Source organism: Magnolia sinica, chromosome 6, assembly GCF_029962835.1.
Source record: "Magnolia sinica isolate HGM2019 chromosome 6, MsV1, whole genome shotgun sequence".
NCBI classification, from domain to species: domain Eukaryota; kingdom Viridiplantae; phylum Streptophyta; class Magnoliopsida; order Magnoliales; family Magnoliaceae; genus Magnolia; species Magnolia sinica.
In genome coordinates this window covers 3,964,173-3,988,689 of record NC_080578.1, presented here as the reverse complement: position 1 = coordinate 3,988,689, position 24,517 = coordinate 3,964,173, and the positions used below count along the sequence as shown (strand labels likewise).

Sequence of the window (24,517 nt, the reverse complement as noted above, 5' to 3'; positions counted from 1 at the left end):
GATTTCCTGCTACGGGAAGTCACGTGGCCCACCGTGATGTCTAGGGGAAATACGGGAAAGGACTGGCTACTCCCCTGCCACCAGCCAATGGTGGTGGTAGGTGCTCTGTAGGCCCCACCATGATGTATGTGTTTCATCTACGCCGTTCATCTATTTTCTTAGATCATTTTAGCTTATGAGACAAAAAATGAGGTATATAACAATCTCAAGTGTACTACATTGAAAGAAACAGTTTTGAATGAACATCAACCATTAAAAACTTTTTGGGGCCATAAAAGTTTTGGATCAATCTTATCTTTACTTTCTCCCTTCATCTAGGTCTATACCAACTAATCAATAAATTGGATGTCAAATAAACAATACAGTAGACCTTAGGAGGATTTTAATGGTGGATATCCAATCACTATTGTTTTCTTGTGTGGTTGACCTAAGATTTATATCCCTCTCATTTTTGGGATCAAGCTCTAAAATGATATGTAAAAATAGATGAAACACATACATCATGGTGAGGCCCATAAGAATTGACCATCAGCCATGTGGTTGATGATAGGGGTAGGGGTGTACACGAACCTAGCTAGCTCGGTTAGCACGCTCAAATCGGCTTGAAAAAGCTGATTCAACTCAGTTTAAAGCTAAGTTCGAGCCGAGTCGAGCTGTTTTTTTGAGCTCGAAAACAAGTTCAAGCTGAGCTTGAGCAGGCCCCAGCTTGACTTGACTTGGATCGAATCCAGCTCGAATTGAACTCGGATCAAACTAGTTTAGTGACTCGGTTACTTTGCTATTGACGTTGCTCACTAACTATTTGATAAAATGACTCAACCAAATGTGGTTGGTGGCAAGGAATGTTTGGCTAGTGGTAATGAAGGCTTGGGCAGTGGCAAGCAAAGTATGTACGTTGAACAAATACCTTTTTTCTCCTTTTTTTTGAAAAAATTTTATTTTTGTTTTTATATTACTTAGAAGGTGTTTGATAAAACACTAATAAAACCATTACCTTTGTTTTACAAACAATGAAATTGTGAAGTTGCAGTTTAAGTGTTTGTGGAAATGCCTCAATGACGAACTTGCCCTGAGTTGGTTTGATTTGTTGATTGAACTGAGCTGAAATGGCCAATCAAGCTTGAGGATGAAGCCGAGCCGAGCCAAGTTCGAGTTAAGGTCAGCCAGTGTTCAAGCTGAGTTGAGTTGAGGCCAGCCCGACCCGGTTCAACTCGATGTGTACACCCTAGACAAGAGTAATAGAGCAGATTAGGTGTTACCTCCAGTCTGACTCGAAGTACACCCCTAGACAAGAGTAATAGATAGGAATAGGTGTTACCTCTTAGGGGGTGTTATGCTTAATGTGGGGCCCACAACATCTATCCGTTTCCCCACGTTATTACAAAAACCATGTAGATTCAAATCTAACGTGGATAACACCACGAGAAAACCGTGGTGATTGAACGCTCTTCGTTAAAAGCTACGCAACCCATTGATAAAGTCAGACCGACCTCTGTTAAGGTAATATAGAAAGATTAGATTGATCCAAAAATTGTGTGGCCCACCAAAACAATTTAATGGTCATTTACCTCCTTTTTAGTGGTGTGGTCCACCAGAGATTTGTATCTGCTTAATTTTTGAAAGAACGTCCTAAAATTATCTGAAAACAACAGATGAGTGCCGCAGATATCCAACATATTCTTCAAGGTGGGCCCTACAGAGTAAGGGTGGCACATAATCCGCCACCGTAAATCAGCCATACGTGCATGGACGCGGATTGCGTCCTACCCTCGCCCGTCTCTAGCTACGAACGGTCAGTTTTACGGGCGGGCCCACCTTTAACGTTGGATCTGATTCATTTTTTACACACACCTTAAAATGATCTGAAATAAGGATGGACGGCGTGGATAAACAGCTACATCCCGGTGCGCCCGCCCACAGAACTGCCATTCGTGGCCATAGACGGCCGGGGTAAGTGCAAACGTGCCCTCATCATGTGGGCCCCACCCTACAGATTTCCGGAGCCAAACGTTAGGCCAGTCCGTTCATGTGGTGGAAAACATGGGTGCGTTGAACCTGGTACATCCGTAAGTAGATTCTCTTATTTAGTTTATATATATATATATATATATATATATATATATATATATATATAGACGAGTGTGGCCCAACAAATGAGAGGCTATTCTACTTTTCTTCTACCGAATCTACAAAGTGGGGCCCACGGTGGCTTGGATCTTGCACTCTAGCGCACGTATCAAGCATGTCTCTTTCCATCACATCACTTGAAGAGCCGATTTGTGTGTCAATATCAGTTTTGACGACGGGGCGTAACTCCAAGGCATTAGCGGAGTGGACCCATTCATCAGTAGACGTAGCTAAGGTCGAATCTCCACCGTCGATTTGTTTTCATTCCACCGTGCCAACCGATCATCCACCCAAATTTCAATTCAGTGTAATTTATGGACCACCGGCTATCTAAATTGTCAACTAACGATTTGGATGGTTCAATTTAAACTACCTATTGCCACGTGTGTAAATTCTCAATGCCTGTGTAACAACCGTCGCACTCGGCAAGAGAATCAAAGCTTTCACGCACAACATTAGGGTGATACACGGTTGCCCTAATGTTGGAAACGGATTGCGTGGTGGGCCGCACACCACACACATTGGTGTGTTGACGTCACTAAGTTATGTGGGTGCCACCATGATGTATATGTTATATCCGAACTGTCCACACATTTGGAGAGAACATTTTATAGCATCATCTCAAAAATGATGCAGATCCAAAGATTAAGTGGACCACACCACAGAAAGCAGTGGGGGAATGACACACACCGTTGAAACTTTCTTAAGGCCTACCATTATCTTAATTTGCCATCTAACCTGTTCATTGTGTCATATAGACCTCAATGAAGGAAAATTGATCCAATACTCCTATGGCTCCCAAAAAAATTTCAACGATGAGCGTTCAATCCCCATCGTGGTGGGCCCAAAAAACGTAGTGAAGTACGGAGTTAGGTGGTATCGCATACTACGCAATTCGCTTCTGTTCGCAGACGTACTAGAAGTCACACGAGCTACAAGCGCATGTGTACGAGATCTGGTCTGGTAATCTGACGGATCCCCAGTACTTGTACCCGTCCTGTGTACAAAGAAGAGTGGTTGGAAAAAGACTGAAAGGGCCAATAGATATATGGCTTTTTCTCTGCAGAAGTTGGTCGCATGCTTATGCAATCCTAACCGTTAATGTGACTGTCCTCACTGTCGGTGGCCCATGCAACAAAAATCCCCTAGATCGGGATAATCTAGCGATAAAATGAAGGGTGGTGATTTTTTTTTCAATATGATATCCGCATCGGGCCCACAATCCAACGGATTGATTGGATGATTGAAACTTGAGCTCCCCTTATACAAATTGGGACCCGCCTGATCAACGGCAGGATCTCATGCTTCGGCACGTGTGCGAGTGGCGTTTGTGTTTCATCTCAAATCTGGCTGAACTCACGTGCCTCAGGCGCTTCTTGGATTTTGCGTGGCGCCTATGAATCGCCGATTCCCACGCCGTCGATCTTGACTCGTAAAGACAAAACATAGTCATTGTGTCACCAGTAAATTTCTCGGCGTTATCTCGGAATTTTACCATCTCAAGAGAGTGAGAAAAGAAGTGCGGAGATTCGGCTCCTACAGCATTCTGCCCCACCACATGATGATCAGACCGTTTAAACAGGACGCTTGCAAGTGCGCCTACATTTGAATTGTCGCTCATGCTTGTCACGCTAGGCATACAAGCGTGCGAAAGATCCAAGCCGTTCAGTGCAGGAGCCACACGTAGATGCTGATAACAACGGTGAGTTTAATATAGACCCTCGTTCCGTTCCTGGCCGACCATTATTTTAAGTCGGTAAACGTGCATTCAGTCAGAGAATCCAAGAAGTGGGCTCGCCCACCTGATGTGGATTGCTTGTTCCCTGGGGACGCGGATTGCGTCCTATCCCCGCCGGACGGTAATCCGTTCGGGCAGGGCTCCGTGGGGCCCAAAGTGATGTAAGTATTTTATCCACGCGGTTAATCGCTTTTATTAGTTCGTTTTAAGTTGTGACCAAAAGAACGAGGCAAATCCACAGCTTCAGTGGATCACACCAAAGAAAGCTGCATTGATAATGGCACCCACCGTTGAAACTTTTATGAGGGATACTGTGATATTTTTTTACCATCCAACTTATTAATAAGGTCATGTAGACGTGGATGAAGTGAAAACACAAATATAAGCTTGATCCGAAACTTCTCCAGCTCACAAGAACTTTTTAATGGTGTATATTCAATCCCTACTTTGTGGTCTACTTAAGACTTATACCTGCCTAATATTTTTGCATCATATCTTAAAATGATCTGAGAAAAATGATTAACGGCATGGATAAAATACTTACATCACTGTAGGCCCCACAAAGCCCTGCCAGGCGGATTACCGTCCTGCCGGTAGGATGCAATCCGCGTCCGTGCCCTGAAAGCTGTGTGGGGCCTACTGAGATATTAGTCATGAAATCGTTCTGTCAATCAGGTTTGCAAGACAGATATAATACATGATCGTAAAATTCAGGCGGATCCAAAACTCACGTGGGCCACACCACACTAAATATTGGAGATTGAATACCCACCATTGGAAACTTTGTCGGCGTTCACGGAAGTGTTGTATTAGGATGATAGCTGTGCTATAGTTTATCTGAGTTATAATAACCGTTTGAACGGTTTGGATAGCATCTAAGCATCAAGGTCGGCTCCAAAAATGTTTCCGTTCCCACTGTCTCATGTGGTATGGCCCACATGAGTTTTGGATCTACCTGATTGTTCGATTCATATTCTATTGTAGTCTTGTAAAACTGATGAACGGAGTGGATTTATGGCGGGAATTTATGTGGACCCCACACAGCTTCATGTGCCCGGGGCACAGGCAATCCGCTGGGTATCTCACGTGTGGGATTTCGGCACGAGTAATATGCGATTCACGTGAAAGTACAAGACATAAAAATGCTTTTGGAAATATCTTCAATATATCGCGGTAAAATGGCCCCACCTTGAACTGACACCTACTCAATGAACTTGGAGTGAGAGCTTGGACTTCTCGTAAATGCCAATTGCACTCGCTCGGGTGCAGTCCGAAACTACACTTGCCTCAGGCGTCGAAAACTGTTCACACGTGTCATATCAAAACCGTCCATCAGCCAAAACTCACTACGTGGAATGAAATTGTTAAAAATCAGATCAATTTAATGATAGGGTAGAGATCCGTGGAGGAAACTAACGAACGGTTAGAATGAGTTTTCCAAGGTTCCGAAATGTAATCAGACGTTCGTGCTGCCCATCTGAAGATTATTTCCATTTTTTTTTTGAGAAATAGAATGAAAGTAGTGGGGATCATATGATGAATGGATGGGATTTTACAGAAACAGGCCTTGTACTTTAGTTACGTGTGAGACGAGTGTAGTTCCAAGTGCGATCCAGCATTGTATTTCTCATTTCTGAGTTCTCTCTCTCCTTCTCTCTCTTTCTGCTGCAAGTCTGGAACTTCCAGTCGCTCCCACCACCACCACCTGCTGCCGCTCTCTCTCTCACTCTCACGGACAAAAACCCTCTCTCTCTCTCTCTCTCCCAAAGACAAAAAACCTTCTCTCCTCTCTTTTCCAAAGACAAAATACCTTCTCTCTCTCTCTCTCTCTCTCTCTCCCCCAAAAAAAGAGAAAAAAATAACCCACCTAAAGAACCCAAGGAGAACACTCCTCTGCAACTCCATCATCTCTTCCAACATAAAAACAAGATCCTAAAACCCATCTTCAAAACCACATCTCTCTCTCTCTCTCTCTCTCTCTCTCTCTCTCTCTCAACAAAACCCCAGTTCCATAAAACCCCAGAAAAACCAGACCCTCTTCCCACCTCTTCGAAAACCCATCAAAACCCCTGTCTACGCCACTTCCCCGCCCCCCTCCAAAATCCAATCCCTCCCTTCTCTTTACATGCATTTGCATTTTCTCATGCGAGTCAATGAGTTTGGCTGCCCTTGATTCTCTCGAGGGAAATGGGGTGCTCGATTTCGCATCTGGCGGCGAAATTCGCATTCTTCCCGCCAAGCCCTCCAACATACGGTGTGAAGACTGAAGACGATGGGAGGGTGGTAGTCTCTGGCATTCCCCACGACAACTCTATGGACGTTCTCCTCATCGATACCAAGCACGGGAGCAAGATTGTCGCCTTCTATCTGCGGAATCCGTATGCTCGGCTGACTGTGTTGTATTCCCATGGGAATGCTGCTGATCTTGGGCAGCTTTACGATCTCTTTGTCCAGCTGAAGATCAATCTCAGGGTTAATTTGATGGGGTAATCTTCTGCATGAATTCCAATCACCATTTCCTCTGCTTTCATCTGTTTTCGAAGATCTCCTCTGTCTCTCTCTCTCTCTCTACTGTTTTTTTTTTTTTTAAATTTTTTTTTTTATTTGATGGTTTGGTTTGGTAGCTGATTTTCTTTTTGTTGAAGAAATCTGTAGATTTTGTTGGATTTTAGATGAAAATCACTTTCTGGGTTTTTATTTTTTGTTTGTTTGTTTGTTTTTTTTTTTCAGAAACGATATTTTGATTTGATTGGAGATTTCTTTTCCTGGATTTTGTTTTTATTGTTGGAAGAAAATATGTTAAAAAAAAAATTGTCATTGAAGGTTTGGTGATTGCTTTGCATTCTATTCAGGGGGAAGATTCTGTTTTTTTTTTTCTTTTAAAATTTGTTTATTATCCGGATCATTATTAGGAAAAAACCCAGTGTTTTCATTCATATCCTAGTCATCAAACATGCTAGATCCATATCAGTGGCACACATGTATGAGATCGGAAGGTTCATCTGCTGCGCCCTACTTTAGATGGGCATCTCCTAGAAATCACAGATCAGGCTATCCAAGTGATTTTTCAGGATTACAAATGGCTACAAGAAGACGTCAGACTGAAGGTCGAGATTTGATAAGCAATAGTCCTCCAATCAGCGGTGAGGATCATCGCATCAGCTGCGAGTCTTGGGGTATGGCACATTCACAGTACGGCCCCATTGTTGACAGCTCGTCTCGATCTTTTGCAATTTGGCCATTTTAACAGAGAGTGCTTGATAAATATGATTATAACACTTGCCGGCAGGTCCAGCCCTGACTGTTATTGTTACGATTGTGATGGGTTTTTGTGTGATTTGGGTTCTTGAAATTCATCAGTTGTTTTCCACCATTTCGGTGGATTTTTATTTTTTATTTTTTTATTTTCTTTCTTTCTTTCCTTCTCTTCTTCTGCTCTTCTGCCGGGTAAGCCAGGATTGAAATCCATGTCGTCAATTTCATAGCTTATTTCAGCGGATTTGTCTGTTTTTGTTTCAATCTGGTAGATGTTTCATTCTCTTCCTCTGTTCGGGTAGAGGTTTTCCGTTCTTCAATTCAGTAGATGTTTTGTTTTGGCTGTTGGTGTTGTTGTTGTTGATGATGGTGGTGATGCTCTTATTTTGTTTTCCCTTTTTAGAATTATTGATATGGAGTCTGCCGAACCCACTCATCGGGAATGAGGCAGGTCATCAACACCCCGCGACATTTGATAATGTGCACCTGTTTCCAGGATCCAAACGTCAATCAGGTGGGTCCCACTGGTTACATATGTTTGCTAAAAAAAAATTAGGCTGGTCCATAGGTCAAATGGGCCACCTTATGTTATGGATGACTAAAACAGAAAATTGGTTCAGCTTCCCAAAGCCACCCGGCTGTTTCTAGTATCACGCAATTGCCAGCCTATTTTCTGGGACAAGGAATCTGCAGTGGGACCCACCTGTTGGACTGCTTGGATCTCGCACCCATGTGCCATGCTGGCACGTATGGTGTGTGTACTGTCTTATGTTCTTGTGGGATTGGCAAACCTCATTAACATCTTAGTTTTGCTTTGAGATTTTCTTTCCGTCCATTTGTTGCATTATGTTTTGATTAGGTGACTCCATCTCCATCTGCAGATATGACTATTCTGGATATGGAGCCTCTACTGGTAAGGTAGGGCGTTATTTCCTCTTGGTGTGTTCATAAATTTCATTCCATCTGCACTTTTCGCCAATACTTTTAAGACTGGCTTTTTATAATTGCACTACTTCTAGTTGTTGGATTTCTGTTAATTTGATGATCATGACCAGTAATTCTCATTTGCCTTCCACCAAACTTTCTTGATGATGCATCTATGGAGAGAGAGAGAGAGAGAGAGAGAGAGAGAGAGAGAGAGAGAGATGGTGGGAAGTCTCTATTCTAATTTTCTATTCTATCTGCAATAGTGAAGTGCTAGGGTGATATGCATGAGGAGAAATTGAAGAGGCTATTCACACAAGATTTGACAACATGGAACGCATGCACAAGATCCATGCCACTTATGAGCTTGATCCAACCGCAAACAATTGAACATGGCCCTAATCTGAATATCAAGTCTGGTTCACTCAACAGGTGGGCCATGCATGTATAATAGAAATGGACAGTTGGAGAAGGATGACTGATGGCCTATATTCATTGTAAAGATGTGCCCTGCCTGACGAGTGTGCCAGATTGTTCTTGTTGGCGAGGACATATTCACGGTAGGCCATAGGCCCAGCCCACTTAATGACTGCCTTGGATCTCCCAAATATGTGTGTGTGCCACAAATGTCAATCTCCCCTCGAACTGATTGCCTCAGCATCTCCTGTCCACAGTATCATTTGCTTCGAAGACAAAAACCTATAGGCATTGACCACGTTGTGTCGTTTATTTTTTAGTCTAAAGAATCTATTGATTTAGACGTTGAAATATTAAAATGAGCTATTTTGTCAATGGATTCAGCCAAGTGAGTCGAATACTTACGCTGACATAGAGGCGGTATACCAGCGCCTGGAAACAGAATATGGAGTTAGCCAAGAAGACTTGATTTTGTATGGGCAATCTGTCGGAAGTGGCCCGACGTTGCACTTGGCAGCTCGGTTGCCAAGGCTGAGAGGTGTTGTTCTTCACAGTGCCATACTCTCTGGCCTTCGTGTACTCTGCCATGTGAAATGTACTCTATGCTTCGATATTTATAAAGTGAGTAACTCATCTTGCCTGCTGCAATTTAGCCAGAGGACTGTTCTTTTTATTTTCTTTCTTTCCCCTGTTGCTGATTCTAGCCACTAATACATCTATTGACTCATGCAGAACATCGATAAAATTCAAAGAGTGAAGTGCCCAGTGCTTGTAATACATGTAAGTACTTCCTGTGTTTCCTTGTACTGAGTATTGACATGAAACCAGGTGCTCAATTTACAAGGGTATCTCTTCTTGCAATTTGTTTTGAGCTTTTCTAATCCACATGCACCATTGCATGTGCTGACCCAGCACCTGTGGCACATCTGACCCCTCATCAAGTGGGTCCTACCATGCTGATGTCCAATCAAACTCATCGGGCAAGCAACACATGTATGGCAACAATGGATGGTTTAGAAAATGTTGCCAAGTTTAAACTTTACTAAGTACTTGTTGCGAGCCTGAATTTTGTCTCAGGTAATCTTCACAGTGGAACCTACCTGACACTTGGTTCAGGCCTTCAAGATGTGCCAGGTTGGCTTGTGCAGCAGTGTAAATAGGCATGTGTGCTTAGCTACAATACACACTTAGAGAACTTGTTCACATGAAACTCCATCTGCCCATCAAACTTACCATGCTAATATGTGACATTCTCAAACATGAATTGCATAACCGGTCTATTACATACATGGGTTAGGCACTAAAGAGGGGAAAGATATTTACAAGCTAGCAAAAGTAAGGGACAGGAGAAGTAGACACATAAACCACATTAAACCATCAAGAGTGAGGATCAGAAGGTCTAAGTGAAGGACTGGGATTAAGGAGAAATGGTGAAGCTACTTCCAGAGCTTGTTGAATGAAGAGGAGGCGATAGAACTGAGAGAACCCCAGGGTGCATGTGTATTCTTGTAGAATTTAGGTAGGTGAAGCAGAGGTAGCTTTAATGAGAATGGGGAAAAGAAGGCTGTGGAGATAGACAATATAGCTATAGAAGTAGGGTTCCACATGAAATAGGAATAGTTTGGCTAACTGGTCTTGGCAATAAAATTTTGCAAGCGATGAAAATGTGAAATGAGTGGAGGAGAATCATCATAATTCTTGTTGACAAGAACAAAGGAGGTGCACTTCGTTGATGGATTGTTGGCGGATCTAACGTATGAGTCACACTAAAGCTTTGGGTGGGGAAGGTGGAGCTAAGAGTAGATAAGGACGAGGAAAAAAACCCAACACTGGCTTCATACCAGGGAGGTCAACCAAAAGTGAACGTTTTTTTTTTTACCAAGACATTTCATGGAAATGGAAAAGTATAGAGAAGAGGAAAAATCCATGTATGATTTTATAGATTAAGAGACAACGTGCTTATGATAGAGCACTTGGGGAGGTTATGTGCTGGGTGATGAAGAGAAAAGATTGTTGATCAAGAACTAAAAAATGACCATTTTTTGATATGCCAAGTCAATAATTCAGGAGAGTGGAGAGATCGAGAAGGATGTTGCCGATAGAGTAAGAGCTGGGTGGATGAAGTGGAGATGTGCCTCTGGAATTCAATGTGATCGTTGCCTGCCAATGTTTTTTTTTTTTTTTTTTTCCACGAAAAGCAGCCTACCAATGAAACTATAGGGGAAATTTTGTAGGGTAGCTATAAGACCAGCCATGTTTTATGGGATACAATGTTAAGCAGTCAAGACTCAAGGAACAACATTTTAATAGGATGAGCGTAGTTGATGTTGAAGTATTTCAAATAAAAATAAAAATAAACTTAAAAAAACATTTGTAAAAGCAAGCCCATGAAGACCTCTATAAAAGGGATCTAGATCAAGCCATCTAGGAGTTGGATGCCCCCTACACATGAGTATTCCGATGCATACGTTTGCTTAACTCATTTCTAGACCAGTTTTCTCATTAGGCCAACTTTGGGTACACGTGCAAGCTTAAGCATAAATGAGCTCGATTCACAAAAGGTATGGGTGAGAAATCTAATATAAGTTCTTTTCATTATCTATTCCCATTTGATGTGGGACTATTATCTTGCACAAAAAGACAACAAAAATAGGGAAACATACAAAAAGAACAAAACAATGCTAATTTTTTCTTCTTTTTTCCTTTATTATTATTATTATTATTTATTTGAAATACTTCAACAATCCCTCACTTATTTTAAAATAAAAAATAAAATAAAATCTTGGTATAAAGAAATGCTATTGTACTTCGATGAAGGGGATGAATTGTCTTGAACCTCACTTAGTGAACCATGTTTGGACTACAAGAAATTAGTGAACGAAGTCTTGAACCAAATTTATTTAGTGTAGACTATACACAAGACAAGTACACAAGACACACATAATAGTTAAGAGTTTAAAGGGTGTTTAGAGCTGCACTTTTGCGACCATGTGTAATTTCCTGGTTTCATGAATGCTTTAGAGTTAATTAGCCCGATTCTCATAGGAAGTGGCCCCATTTCCATACTCATATAGGTGGGTTCATCAAGGGTGTCTCCGTAACAACTATCACCCCACCTTATAGGCTATAAACTCATTAAGGAATAATCCCAGCCTTAACTCATTACAGAGAACAAAATTACTTACATCATAGAGAGGGACTTGGAGAACTAACTTCTCCTCAATTTTGTAATGCATTTCAACCAGGAATCACACGAGAACTTGTTTTTCTCATTAAAATTATTTATTGGGATCTCTACTCCTTTGGTTAGGTTACGATTTATGGTGATTCGTTTTTATATGGGCTTAAGTCCCATTTGCCTCGATGTTTTCCTGATTCCCTAGTTAGGCTTCTAGTTAAATGATCCCCTGTATTCTCACTGGATCTTATAAAGTCTAGAGTTAGAACACAATTTTTCAGTAGTCTCACATAACCTGTTTTAGATTAATTTGTCTAGATTTTCCATTATAACACTTATTATTAGCTCTTCCTATAGTTGTTAAGCTGTCACAACGAATGGATGTGGGTGAAACCAATGTTATGCAAAAGGGTATATCAATCAATAAAGTTTTAATTCATTCTGCCCCTCTCACCCTAACATTGTTGAAGTATTTCAAATTTATAAAAAAAAAAAAAAAAAAAAAAAAAGACGAGAAAAAGAAAAAGAGCATTGTTGTCCTTTTTGTATTGTCCTTTATGCTTTTTTTTCCCCGTCTTTTTATGCAAGATATAGTCTCTCATCGAATGGAAATTGAGAATGAGAAGAGCTTATATTAGATTTCTCACCTATGCCTTTTGTGAATTATGCTCCTTTATGCTCAAGCTCATACATGTGCCTGAGGCCAGTCCGGTGAGAAAACTAGCCTGAAAATCAGTGTATGCACCCGAATTAGAAATGAAGATGTTAAGATGGATGAGTGTCAAGAAGAGGAAGGATACAATTAGAAATGAATGCATTGGAGGGAAGGAACTTAAGAGTAGCACCAATAAGTAATAAGATGAGGTAAAGTAGTCTTAGATGGTTTGGTTGTGTGCCACAGAAACCAAGAACACCACCAATTAGGAGTGAGATGATGTAAGTTGGGGGCTCTAAAACTACAAGGGAAAGGCTCAAAAGGACGCGGGTGGAGGTAGCAAGAAAAGACAAGAGGACCTATGGTCTAGCCAAAGTTTATGACTCTTGATAGAGTGGAATGGCAGAACAGGACTCGTGTAACCGTTCATAATTAGTTGGGATAGGGCTTAGATGATGATAATGATGTTGTTGGTCCATTGAACTAGATAAGGGGACAAATGATAAATTGCTGGTCTTAAAGAAGGCACGATAGCCTAGTGGACCAGAGGCTTAAAAACTAGTAGAACCAAGATGGAGTATTTGAAATGCAACTTCAGTAAGAGTAGTTTAGATGGTTGAGAGAGTCATCAAAGCAGTTGTTTCATTACCATGTTGTATTTTATTTTATATTATTATTAATTTTTAAGGTGGGAGTGCTTGATTAAGATGTTACCAATAGAATTAGTGGTGGACAGATGAAGTGGAGATGTCCCTCTAGTGTGCTATGTGCTGCATTGCCCACGAAACTTTTAAGGAGATTTTTTATAAGATAGCTAGTCGAGTAGCTATTTTATCTCCTTTTTAATTATGTCCTTCCTAATCTTCTCACAAATCCACCTCAACAGCTTTGTCTCTAAACACTCGGTTAGTCAAATAGCTATGACATAGTTATTCAACTAGCTGAGTGTTTAGAGTCAAGGCTGTTGATGAGGATTTGTGAGAAGATTAGGAAGGGCATAATTAAGGAGATCATCCAAGTAGTTTAAGAGTAGTCCCAAATCCTATAAGAGATAAAATAATGGAGAGCTGATTGGGATTGTTTGGTCATGTGCAGCAAAGACCATAGGAGATCCACCTTATGAGTAGATTGGCCTGATTTTTGGGCCTGGGCGTTGTGGGCTCAAAATGGCCCAAGGGATCGAACATGCGTGTATGAATCTGCCTAGCATTAATCTTTATTCTTTAATATGCATGTGTTGCTTTTTCAAAAATCAAGAATGAGGTCATTGAAAGCAATCCTAGAGTTCCTGAGAGGAAGAAAAAAGACAGACAACCAACTGAGACGGTTTGGCTATGTGGGGAAAAAAACAATAAGAGACAGCTCTAGTGATGAAGGCAACCTTGATTATGGTTAGAAGGACCTGAAAGGAGATTTGAGGGGAAAACCCAAGGGGACTTGGATCAAGGTGGTGAAAAGGGAAATAAATGAAGGCTTATTCACTTACCAAGGACCTTAGATTGGAAGAATAACCCAATGGTGATAGATGAGGTTTTTGGTTCAATTCAATTCCGTTGGATTCTCTATCTGTTTAGCACTATCAACTGCGCCAAAGTTTTTCTTTGTTTAGTCCTCTTATTTTATTCTTTCAATTCTGTAACACATAAAGTTGATTTCCCAGGTCTGAATGGGTTGGACCAATTGGACTGAGCTGTCCACAGAAAAACAAGTTGGGCCCCAGTCGAGGTTGCAAAACATTGCATGAAACTTGAAATGGATTACACAGATCCCATCAACTCATTGATTACAGTTCTACAATATTAGTCATTAAACATAGCTCCCATCAACTAGTTGTATATTAGGCTTTGTCAAACTGGCATTGACTTTTTCCTTTTTACTGGGGAGAAGTCTCTGACTATATTTTGCAGTAGTGCAAGTACCAGTGCCCAGAAATCATTCAGTGATGAATTTGCATTTCAGTTGTACACTATTAACATGGGGGATGCTAGGCTACATGACAGGGAACAATGGACGTGGAATGATAACCATAGGTGTGCATGTGGGGCAGCCATGGTCTGTGTGTGTGTGTGTGTGTGTGTGTGTGTGTGTGTATACACCTTTCATCAAACCCATTAACCAGTGCTTAGTCACCACTCACCAGGATGGAGTGAAGATACACAGACTGATTCAAAACTCAGGCGAGCCAAACCATGTGAACTTAGGTTTTAGAGGCAATTTTACAATGTTCCCATTGCTGTCCCCCCATCAGAGTTTTTTGTTAGGCTGATCTTTTGTATGTATGGTTCAAATAAGGCTTCTCTCCAAATGGATGGGGGTGGATTCACATATGTACCATGGTGGGCCCTGCATAGCTTGGGGGTTTTACACAGCTGCATTAAACAGGTGTTGTGTATGATTCTGTTCCTGTGTCAAACCGGTCACTGGCACTTCTCATTTCGGCTATGTGCCAGTGCCCATTGAACTAAAATTAAAAAAATAAAACTAGTCACAGTTTTTTTTTTTTTTTTAATCTCACCATGGAGAAATCTCTGACTATATCTTGCGTTAGCATAAGTACTACTGCCTTGAAATCATTCAATGGTGAATCGACATTTTACAAAGAATAAGGTTATGATGTTTTGCTGCATTGAAATCACTCAATGATGAATTGACATTTTACCAATGATGTGAATATGGCATCCACTGTAGATTGCAATCATGCATGTCCAATTTTAGAGTTCGGTTTTAGTTTCATGGGCTGGGTGAATTTAGGTAGGTGACATTAACCTGACTTCTTTGCCATTGAGTATTCAAGTCCTCCAAAAATAGGTTGTTTTAGGGGTTAATTTTGAGTTTAAATTCAAACTTTACTATTTTTAGTAAGTCGTGATTTTTGCTATTTTTAGGGCATTTCATGGTTTGGAGGGCTCTAGAATAGCTTAAAGTCCTTATTTGAGTTATGTAAAGAGTTCTACTCAGTTAAGAAGTCGTTTATTATTTTTAGTAAACTTGTTGTTTTGGAAAAGTTACGAATTTAGGGTTAAGGCTTATATAAGTCACATGAGAGGCTTTGTAAATGTTTTTCATTAATAATATCAGTTTTTCTTTTGTTTTTTAAGAGATTTCTTTAAGAGATTTCTCTCCTTGTGGATTCAACGGCTATTCTTGAGAAGCAAATGGTCCTTTTTTTATCATACACTGGTTGTGTTAGAGCTGGGCATGGACTCTCTTCCCTAGCTCTTGGGCTGGAATTGCACACACTTCAGCCCAGCCCAGCCCAGCCCAGCCTGACCCATTTGCCACCTCGGTTAAGGAGTTCATTATGAAATCTTAAATGCTGGTATGACCAGATACAACCCCCTCAGTCTGTTCCCACTACAGAAATCAGGCACATGTTGATTATCCGATGGACCACACATGTTGAATGTGGACAACCATCTATTTCTTTTGTACATGGATGATTCCGACAAATGAGTGGAACAACCTAAGAACATCTACATGGCGAGACCGAGCTGATGGGCAGCTTGGATTTTACACTTGTTTTCCAGACTGGCTTTTGCAATTCCTGATACTGGGTTCCAGAGGGCCTTGTTAATAGAAACTATATTCATCAACATATTGTAGAACCCCATTTTCGCTTGGAAATGCACTGCTGTCCGTTGATTTTAAATGGGTTGGTCGCTCTCGACAGGGTACCGAGGACGACGTAGTGAACTGGTTTCACGGGAATGGGCTGTGGCAGCTTGCAAGGGAACCATACGAGCCCTTGTGGATCAAGGGAGGTGGGCACTGCAATCTGGAGCTGTACCCCGACTACATCCGCCACCTGTGCAGATTCATCCAAGAGATGGAGAACATAACCACGAAGAGCCGGCTCAAGAAGATACGGCAGAGCCTCCGGCCACCCACGAGGACTGCTGCCATAACCAACTTTTGCTGTTGTAGATTCACTGCTGCCACAACCAATCTTTGCTGTTGTAGATTCACTGCTGCCACAACCAACCTTTGCTGTTGTAGATTCAGGTTACGATGGCCCAAATGTCCAAGCTGCCGGTTCCGATGGCCCAAATGTCCAAGCTGCCCAAACTGTTGGAGGCCCAGATGCCCAACGTTATCTTTACCACGGTGCTTACCACGATGCTGCTCGTGGCATTGTGAGGGGAGAGGATGCTGCTGCTTCTGCTGCTGATGTTTAGTGTTTGTACAGAAATTGACAAATCACTAACCCCCTTATCTTGAGGAACTGTTGGGCCCACGTTTTGGCCAAATCTCCAAGATTTGGAAGACGCCAACCGTTGGATTTTTGGCCAACTTTAGTTTTTCTGTGAACTGATGTGAAGAGGGTAGGCACTCTCAAGTCTGGGAGTTGTTTGGTCCCACCCCTCATCCACGGCCGGGCCAACCATATCAACGTTTCGGATTGCTTTGATGTGGACCCCACATGCTGGGAAGCCAGGAATTAGCATACTGCATTTAAGCTGCTGGGGTGGAGGCGTCACTACAATCCCTCAACCGACGTGCATGCAATCAAGAGGTAAGTGTAGCTGATGACCCTTCGTTGATGTTGTAAGAGGATTCGTATGGGACGTTGCTGTTATTTGTATTTTTACTGATTTTGTGTGGGGTCAGATAAAGATATTATTGGATTGGGATGGGACGCGTCCATGCTACCAGATCGATTGTACTATGTTGAGCCTTATGACCGTTGAATCAGAGGGATTGTGATGGGACCAGGTTGATAACCACCAAAAATTCCACCATGGTGTACCTTGTCACCGCTGGACCAATGGAGCGTGATGATATTGGGCCCCACTTAAAAATAGTTAGGTTTGGCTGCCAACTCTCACCTAACACAACTGCTCAATGAGAAGATATGAAAGCCGAATTAACACTGGAGGACGGTACGCACAGGTTTTCATTTTATGCGAGTGGGGCCCATTGCTTAGAGATCTGGACCGTTGGTACGATGTGATCTGCAGGGGATGGGCATTTTCCCATTTGAAAGTCGGTGGTTTGCATCACAAATTTAAAGGGTTAGATTGTGCATGAAGGGGATTTTTGGGGCACGCTCCATTCTGTGGTAGGGACCAATAGACCAATGGTCTGGATCAATGAATCTAGTACTATGGTTTTTTTTTTTTCCAACCGTCCAATATATGTCCGCTAATTCGATAGTTAAATAAATAAAATAAGTATACGTTATTTTTTATTTGTGATGCATCTAAACGAGGAACATAAATACTTGTTCAGTTCAATTTGAGTTTACTTGCGTTCCACGTGTTTCAGTGCCTGTGTATCATCCATCACACACTGCCAGAGTAATCTTGCCCGTCGATGATTTTCCTCGTGTCTTTTGAGTTTTGGCGGTTTTGTAATGCCCGACCGTTGGCGTCGCGTAGATGGCAACTGTACCTTCACACGTTTACGTAGGAAGCCAAACACGCCTTTCCTCTCTAATAACAGCTGTGGTCGTGATTATTATTTTTTAATTCGAGGACGATAACACGGCATCTTTCATTTTGAAATAGAAATATGATCGAATACGCGTCACTTGCGTATTACATATGAGCCGTGCGAAGATGGGCCACTTCATAAAGATCAACTGGGACGAAAACCAGTTAATCAGCCGAGCTACTGGAATAAATGTATACCCGATGGTCAGACTCAATGCACGTGTGTGGCCCACTTGATGACTGGATTGTTGCAATTTTTCTATACAAGTGATCTTTGTGGTACATTCCACCCTTTCCACGGCTCAGATGTTAGACTGAAGTGGCCAATGAGCATGGAATAAAAGGGGTTGTATGATAATTCAACTTACGACGTTGTAATGAGACGGGCTCCTCTGCAACAGTTGTGGATGTGAAAACAGTTTACGAACACACGGGCCACACCGCGGTGTGCGTGTGTCATCCAATCTGGCCAAAAGAGTTTCCTAATTATGTAATTGAGAATACCAAACAATCAGGTTGATCCAACCATCAGGTGGGCCACATTACAGAACAATTGATGACCACTTAAGGGCCGCCACGTTGACATGAGGGCCCACCTGATTGTTGACCAGCCTGATTTTTTGGGAAGTCCTATCTTCATTGTGACGCAAGCCTTCTGGTGGGTCAGATGCCATACTTCCACCGTTGTTGGGCCCACACAAAACTGGTTCAACACTTTTCTCCTCTGTTCTAGATTCGGATCATGAGTCTACACGCTCAGCTTATGGTGTGAGTGTCTGTCGAGTCCACTGTATTTGTGCTCCTCACTTCCTCCGCGAATTCCTCCCTATCATGAGGCTAACTTTTCACCCGCGGCATTAGACATTTCTGTAGGGCCCACAAAGCCATAATTTTCCTCCACCTTTTCTGCACAAAATGTTGACCACTTACCTATATATATATTTTTTTTTTCATACCGTTGATTTGAATGGTACTGATCGGATGGCTATAATCATTACTTGATTTTTTATTTTTTATTTTTTTGATTTTCTATCCATTTGAAATCATGATAGGACCGCTATCTGGTGTCAATCGGCCGGGCTCGGACCTGAAAATTCAGAATATTGAATAGGGCCGATCCGACGGCCCGGCCCGTTGACAGCCCTGGCTACTTTGTCCGCTACGTGGAGGACTATGGAGGAAGGGTTCACCATATTCAGGTAGAACCAGAGCTACCACATCTTTTCCATTGCTTTATGTCCATTTCCATGCCGTTGATTGTATGGTCATGATCGTCTAACCCATGCAACTATAGCACAGTTTCACTGGATGAACGGCTCGGATAGCCCCTGATGGGAACGTGCATAGAAATAACTCAATACCCTTTCCGTCCATCAGGTTATCCAGTGGAATCCTGTACAACACCTGTTTTACGCAGCGGTAAAAAACACCCAAGCACTTTAGGCCCACCATGTTCTATATATGAAATCCAGTCCGTCCATCAGGTGAGCTCCTCGATGTTAATCCCTGAGGCAAAAAATCATCCAGATCAACAACTCAGGTGGGCCAGGCAACAGGGAGAAATGGGGACGACACGCCAACCATAGGTTTGTGTACGTGGCTATCATGGTGTGCATCGTTCATCATACAACAAGGTGGGCCTGCGTAAAATAACCGTTGCATACGATGCCGATCCACAGCTTCTGGTTCCGTACCATCATTCCCGCTACCGTGCCACTTGTGCAAGACATCAGTACCATGAAACCCGCAGTCCTCACCTTCAAGATAAACCTTCCCGAAAATCAAGCTGAACCACTCACTAGGTGGGCCACACAATTATTTTGAGTCCGCCCATCAGTTGTCCACTGATTCTAAAGGTGTGGCCCAAATACTCATTCCTGAATCTTGATCCAGCGCACTAGATCGGAGAAGGCCTCCATCTACGACATCCAATGGCGATGATCCATTCACAAGTTGTCTTTTACGGGCTGGACTCATGAGATGGTTGGCTACATTTTTTTCGCACGTGGCACTCATGTAAGACTATCTAGACCATCTAAGTAGTGGGGCACATTGCAGGTGGAGCCCTTTTGTAAAATAATACTGACCAGGCAATCCTGACTATTCAATTGATGGCTGTCAAATGAACAGTTACAAGGGAAAAAGGTGTTACAGATCAGATGAGGACAATTGGTGTATTTTCCTTCTTGTCGATGGATTCAATTGGAAAATAACCATAATCAGGATTTCAGTAATCGGGATCGTCCATCTAGTTTGCTCTGTAATGAATGGCTGCTTTACAAAAATCGTCCCTATTAGACAATTTTGTATGTTCCACCGTTAACTACTTTCTTCGAACGTCTATTTGAAAACGAAGGCCAATGAACAGATGGAATTTTAGGATCATGATGCATCCAAAGTAGCAGAATTATATGGACGGTCTAGATTGACATATCACCTATCCACATGTTCTGTAAAGAGATGACTCTACCATATTCCGGTTCTACCGATTGTACCGAATCATCCCAGTAGTTTCTTTCGCGGAAACACCATACTACGAGTCGAGCGAGGGTCCTTTTGAACTATGGTGAGATTTCGCCGCGTAAAATCCTAGAAACGCGATTGCTACGCGAGGGAGCAGCCATCTGAGTCTTCCATATCCACATGTGGCAATGTGTGAAAGATCCAGTCGTACATTCTGTGGGCCCCACCTAGCATATACCATGTACGAAAATTCAGGTCAGTCCATTGTCAAATGGGCCACATATGTAAAATGTATACTTAAAAGAAATCAACCAACGGTCCACATTTGGCTACAACTGGATCACATGACGACCAAACTGGCTTGATTTCATGGTAATGGCATATAGTAATGGGGGCCCACCTGACTAACGGTTCGAAACACACGTGTTGAGTTTGCCCGTGTGAGCCAAAAGATGGGTGTGGCTGCACTTGCGAGTAGCCACGCAAGGCCTCTTGCTGTTTTCGGGCATGCTTTGTATGCTTTGTTTTCTCCTGCATTCACGCCGGTGGATTGGCATCTGCAGTTAGTGGGCCTGACGTGATTCGTGCAAGAGGCACCGGATGTGGGCCCACACTACATCACCGTCACGGTTTGGCCCACAGCTGGCCTTTTCCATCGTGAGAGCACGACGCCTGCTTACTCGCCACGTGGCACACGTTTCAGAATTATTACGCCGTTATCGCGAAGGAAACCATGGCCCGGAGTTTTAGTTAAATAACGAAAATACCCTCTGACTGAAGGACGAAAATGCCCCCTCTATCATCTCACTATTACGAAAGAGGGGAAGCCGTGATGCCTGGAGGCCTAGGCTAGGGCTGCGGGTTGCGTCCGGTTGGTGCTCAACCATGACCCAACCGAAGGTTCCTATGCCGCAACCCCAATCCAACCCAATCCAACTCAACCCAACCCAACCTCGGGTTAGGAATTCTCAACCCAAGCCCAACCCAAGCGGGCTCAGTCGGGTTGATTGGATTGGTCAGACATACTTGCTAATATTTTCGTTATTATATTAGTTTATTATATTTCAATATAAGACTTATTTTTTATATCTATGATTTTATTAATTATATATGTGATTATTTATCATAAAGAACTACATTTTTTTCTTTATAAAAACAATCTAAAATATAGGACAACTATTCCTTCAAAAGTCATGTAGCATAGCCTGCAATCTATTTGAGAGAGAGAAATCCGGCATATCTTGTTAACTTAAGTCCTTGGAAATGACATGGACAAATGAGAGCCGACATCACTAGTGTGCTTTTGACACAAATGATCCACACTTAATTATAATTTAGAAATAACTTATATATCGATTGAGTTCAGGTTGAGCCGGGCAACCCGAGACCTCAACTCGAGTCTAGCCCAAGTTTTACCAGGTTGGTGTTTGTATAGTCCAAATTTGAGATCAAACCTAATATATCTTGCCTAAGCCCAACTCAATGTCGGGTCGGTCGGGTTGAATCCGCCAACTTTCAACCCTAGCTTAAGCTGTTTGAAAACGCATGGGCAGTTGCGCAGGATAGTTCCCACTATCATCACACGGTAATCAGGAAGGTTAATTTGAAGGATTGGAAGTTGGAATTTCCATTACTCTCTCTAAAAGGAAAAAACCGAACATATCAAAGTTGAGGAAAAAAACGAACGATCCACATTCGATGAGGAAAATTTACAATGATCCGACAGTTAAGATTGTTCTATAGTTGCAATTTTGAGCCGTGGCACATCGAAGTATTGGTCCACCAGATCAATGGTCACAGACACTACACTTCTAACAGATCGATGGTCCCAAACACTATTGTACATGAAGATCACAAAAACTGCAACACGTATTTCATGAACATGACGGTCAGAATCATCATATCAGCTTAATTTCTTCGGATACATGAGGGTCAGAGTAATTATATCAGCTTAGTTTTCTTCAGATTGTCTATAAATAATGGATTCAGAACGTGGACGGTTCCGATCAATGCAACGTCCAGCATGTTGGACCCAGTTAGGCGACATACGCAGTAGAATCTGAGCCGCGACAGAGGCAAAGCAAGCCATTCCCAACAAGGAAATGCCAGTTTGCAGGCATTAGCTGGATTGCCAGGATAGAAAGGCAAGGCCGCGTCATGCAGGGAGATATTGGTTAAGCCATGATTCGTATATGACGTGTCAAAGAGGTGCTCATTTGAAAGATGGGAATCATGGCCATTCATGGACCGAATAATTATGCTGGTGGGCCACACATGTAAAGAGGAGATATTCAATTAATTTGTTTCCCGAGTAGATTGCAGTAAAAGCGTTGGATAAAGAACATATTTGTGTGGTATCTTTGCCAAGGTGTTTTGTGACCTTGCCAACTTGTTGCATGGAAAATAAACATTTTAATGAACGATCTAAGCTGTATATTTTAATTTGAGACCATTTATATTATAGAATCAGTCGGGTGACTAAACTAATGTACTCTAGCAATGGTATAGTGGACCGCTAGATCTAATTCATTTTTCTCGACTTGGGGGAGTTTCCATGTTGTATAGACCGTCAAATCTTAAGGATCCACTCTTCCACACATACTTTCATATTCCGTGTGGTGTGGTCTAACAACAATTCGAGAAAACTTTATTTTTCAACTCAAAGTGGTTGAACTCATGCCCACATAGTCAAGGGTCCCACCCACCTTGGTTTTGTCTCACCAAATGGCTCCCCATGCATTGCATATGCACGTCATCCATATGTTTTTCTAGCTCACTTTAGAGCATAGCAAAAAAAATAAAAAATAAATAAATAAAATCCAAATCTCAGGTGGACCACCTTACAGGAAACAGTGGTGATCGACCATTTAAATCTTTTATGACCACTTGTTGTTGGCTATAAAAGTTTTGGATCAAACTTATACGTATTTGTTGGAACTCGTCGGGGCCCACTGAAATGTTTATTTGTCATCTAACGTGCTGACAAGATCACACGTGAAGGGAAGAAAAAAAAATCAGCTTGATCCAAAACTTCACGTGTCCCACACGAAGTTTTTAATGGCAGGCGTGTTCATCCTAAGCCTCATGAGATGAATGGACCGGATATTGCACAGGCATGTTAAGTTCCTAGGTGTGATCTGATGCTTTTGTCTCTTCCTCATGAAAACTACTCACCAAGCCTCCCCATACATTTAGAGGTGTAAATGAACCAAGCTAGCTCGGTTAGCTTGCTTGACCAGACTCGAAAAAGCTCAATTCTTCTCGGTAATTCGAAGCTGAGTTCGAACCAAATTGAGCTGGTTTTTTGAGTTTGAAAATGAGTTTGACCTTACTCTAGTTTAACTCGTCTCGAATCGAACATAGCTTGAATCAAATCAGTTCGGTGACTCGTTTACTTTGATATTGATGTTGCTCACTAAGTGTTCGATGAAATGACTCAGAGATGTGTAGCTAGTGGCAAGGAAGGTATGTATATGAAACCAACACCCATTTTTTCTTGATTTGTATATTACTTAGAGGGTTTTTGATAAAATATCTGTAAAACCATTGTTGTTATCTCAAATACTGTGAGATTTTGAAGGTGCAATTCAGGTGTTTGTCAAAATGTTGCAATGGCGAACTCGGCTCCATCTTGGCTCAAACTTGGCCCAAACTGCTGACTAAATCGAGCCAAGCCGGCCAGTCGGGCTCAAGGATGGAGCTGAGCCAAGTTCGAGCTGAGGTAAGCTAGTGGCCGAGCCGAGTCGAGTTGAGCCAGCTCCACTCGATGTACACCACAACATACACTAGTGCAGAAAACTTTGATACTCTGGCAGTGTGCGGCCGATGATGCACTGGCACTAAGAAACTACACACGTGGCATAAGACAAATCGAATATAAGTGGATAAATTGCGGGTCCTAATTTAGATGTATCATGAACCAACAATTACGCTTCTTGCATTTGTGGACATTAATTGGCCGGTTAAGATGAAGAGCATTCAACGGTCATTTTTTAACAAGAAAGTGTCCATGAATCAGATATTAGGATTGGTTCTGATTTTGAGATTGTGGTTTAGAGAAAATGAATTCCACAATCTAGACGGTTTAATTTGAGTTAATGTACGCCGCGTGTACAACATCTACGTACTTGAGTATTAACTATCATACGTCGCCGTAGTATGAAATAACTCCTTTGTCGCGATCGGACAATAGTTCGTTTTGCCTCTGTCGCCACAACGGATCAACGTCTCTCGCCACCAACTGAGGCCCACACGCCGAGTCCAATGATCGGAACTGCCCATTTTGAGGAGCCTGTGGTATACGAAGCACTGTTATCAAAGTTACTGAA

The 24,517-nt window shown here is 42.1% G+C and overlaps 1 protein-coding gene across 1 annotated transcript; it reads left to right on the top strand.

Annotated features, from left to right (window-relative positions):
* Window positions 1–5,680: 5,680 nt before the first annotated feature.
* On the top strand, window positions 5,681–17,006 carry LOC131247988 (uncharacterized). The gene is made up of 5 exons (XM_058248014.1): window positions 5,681–6,351; window positions 8,002–8,038; window positions 8,846–9,082; window positions 9,194–9,241; window positions 15,965–17,006. The coding sequence occupies exons 1-5, from the start codon at window positions 6,053–6,055 to the stop codon at window positions 16,460–16,462; spliced, it is 1,119 nt and encodes a 372-aa protein (XP_058103997.1). The 5' UTR covers window positions 5,681–6,052; the 3' UTR covers window positions 16,463–17,006.
* Window positions 17,007–24,517: the final 7,511 nt, after the last annotated feature.

Coding starts and splice junctions, on each gene's coding strand:
- LOC131247988 (XM_058248014.1), top strand. CDS start 6,053: ATGGGGTGCTCGATTTCGCATCTGGCGGCGAAATTCGCATTCTTCCCG. Junction 6,352..8,001: donor CTCAGGGTTAATTTGATGGG/GTAATCTTCTGC, acceptor CTCCATCTGCAG/ATATGACTATTCTGGATATG. Junction 8,039..8,845: donor ATGGAGCCTCTACTGGTAAG/GTAGGGCGTTAT, acceptor CAATGGATTCAG/CCAAGTGAGTCGAATACTTA.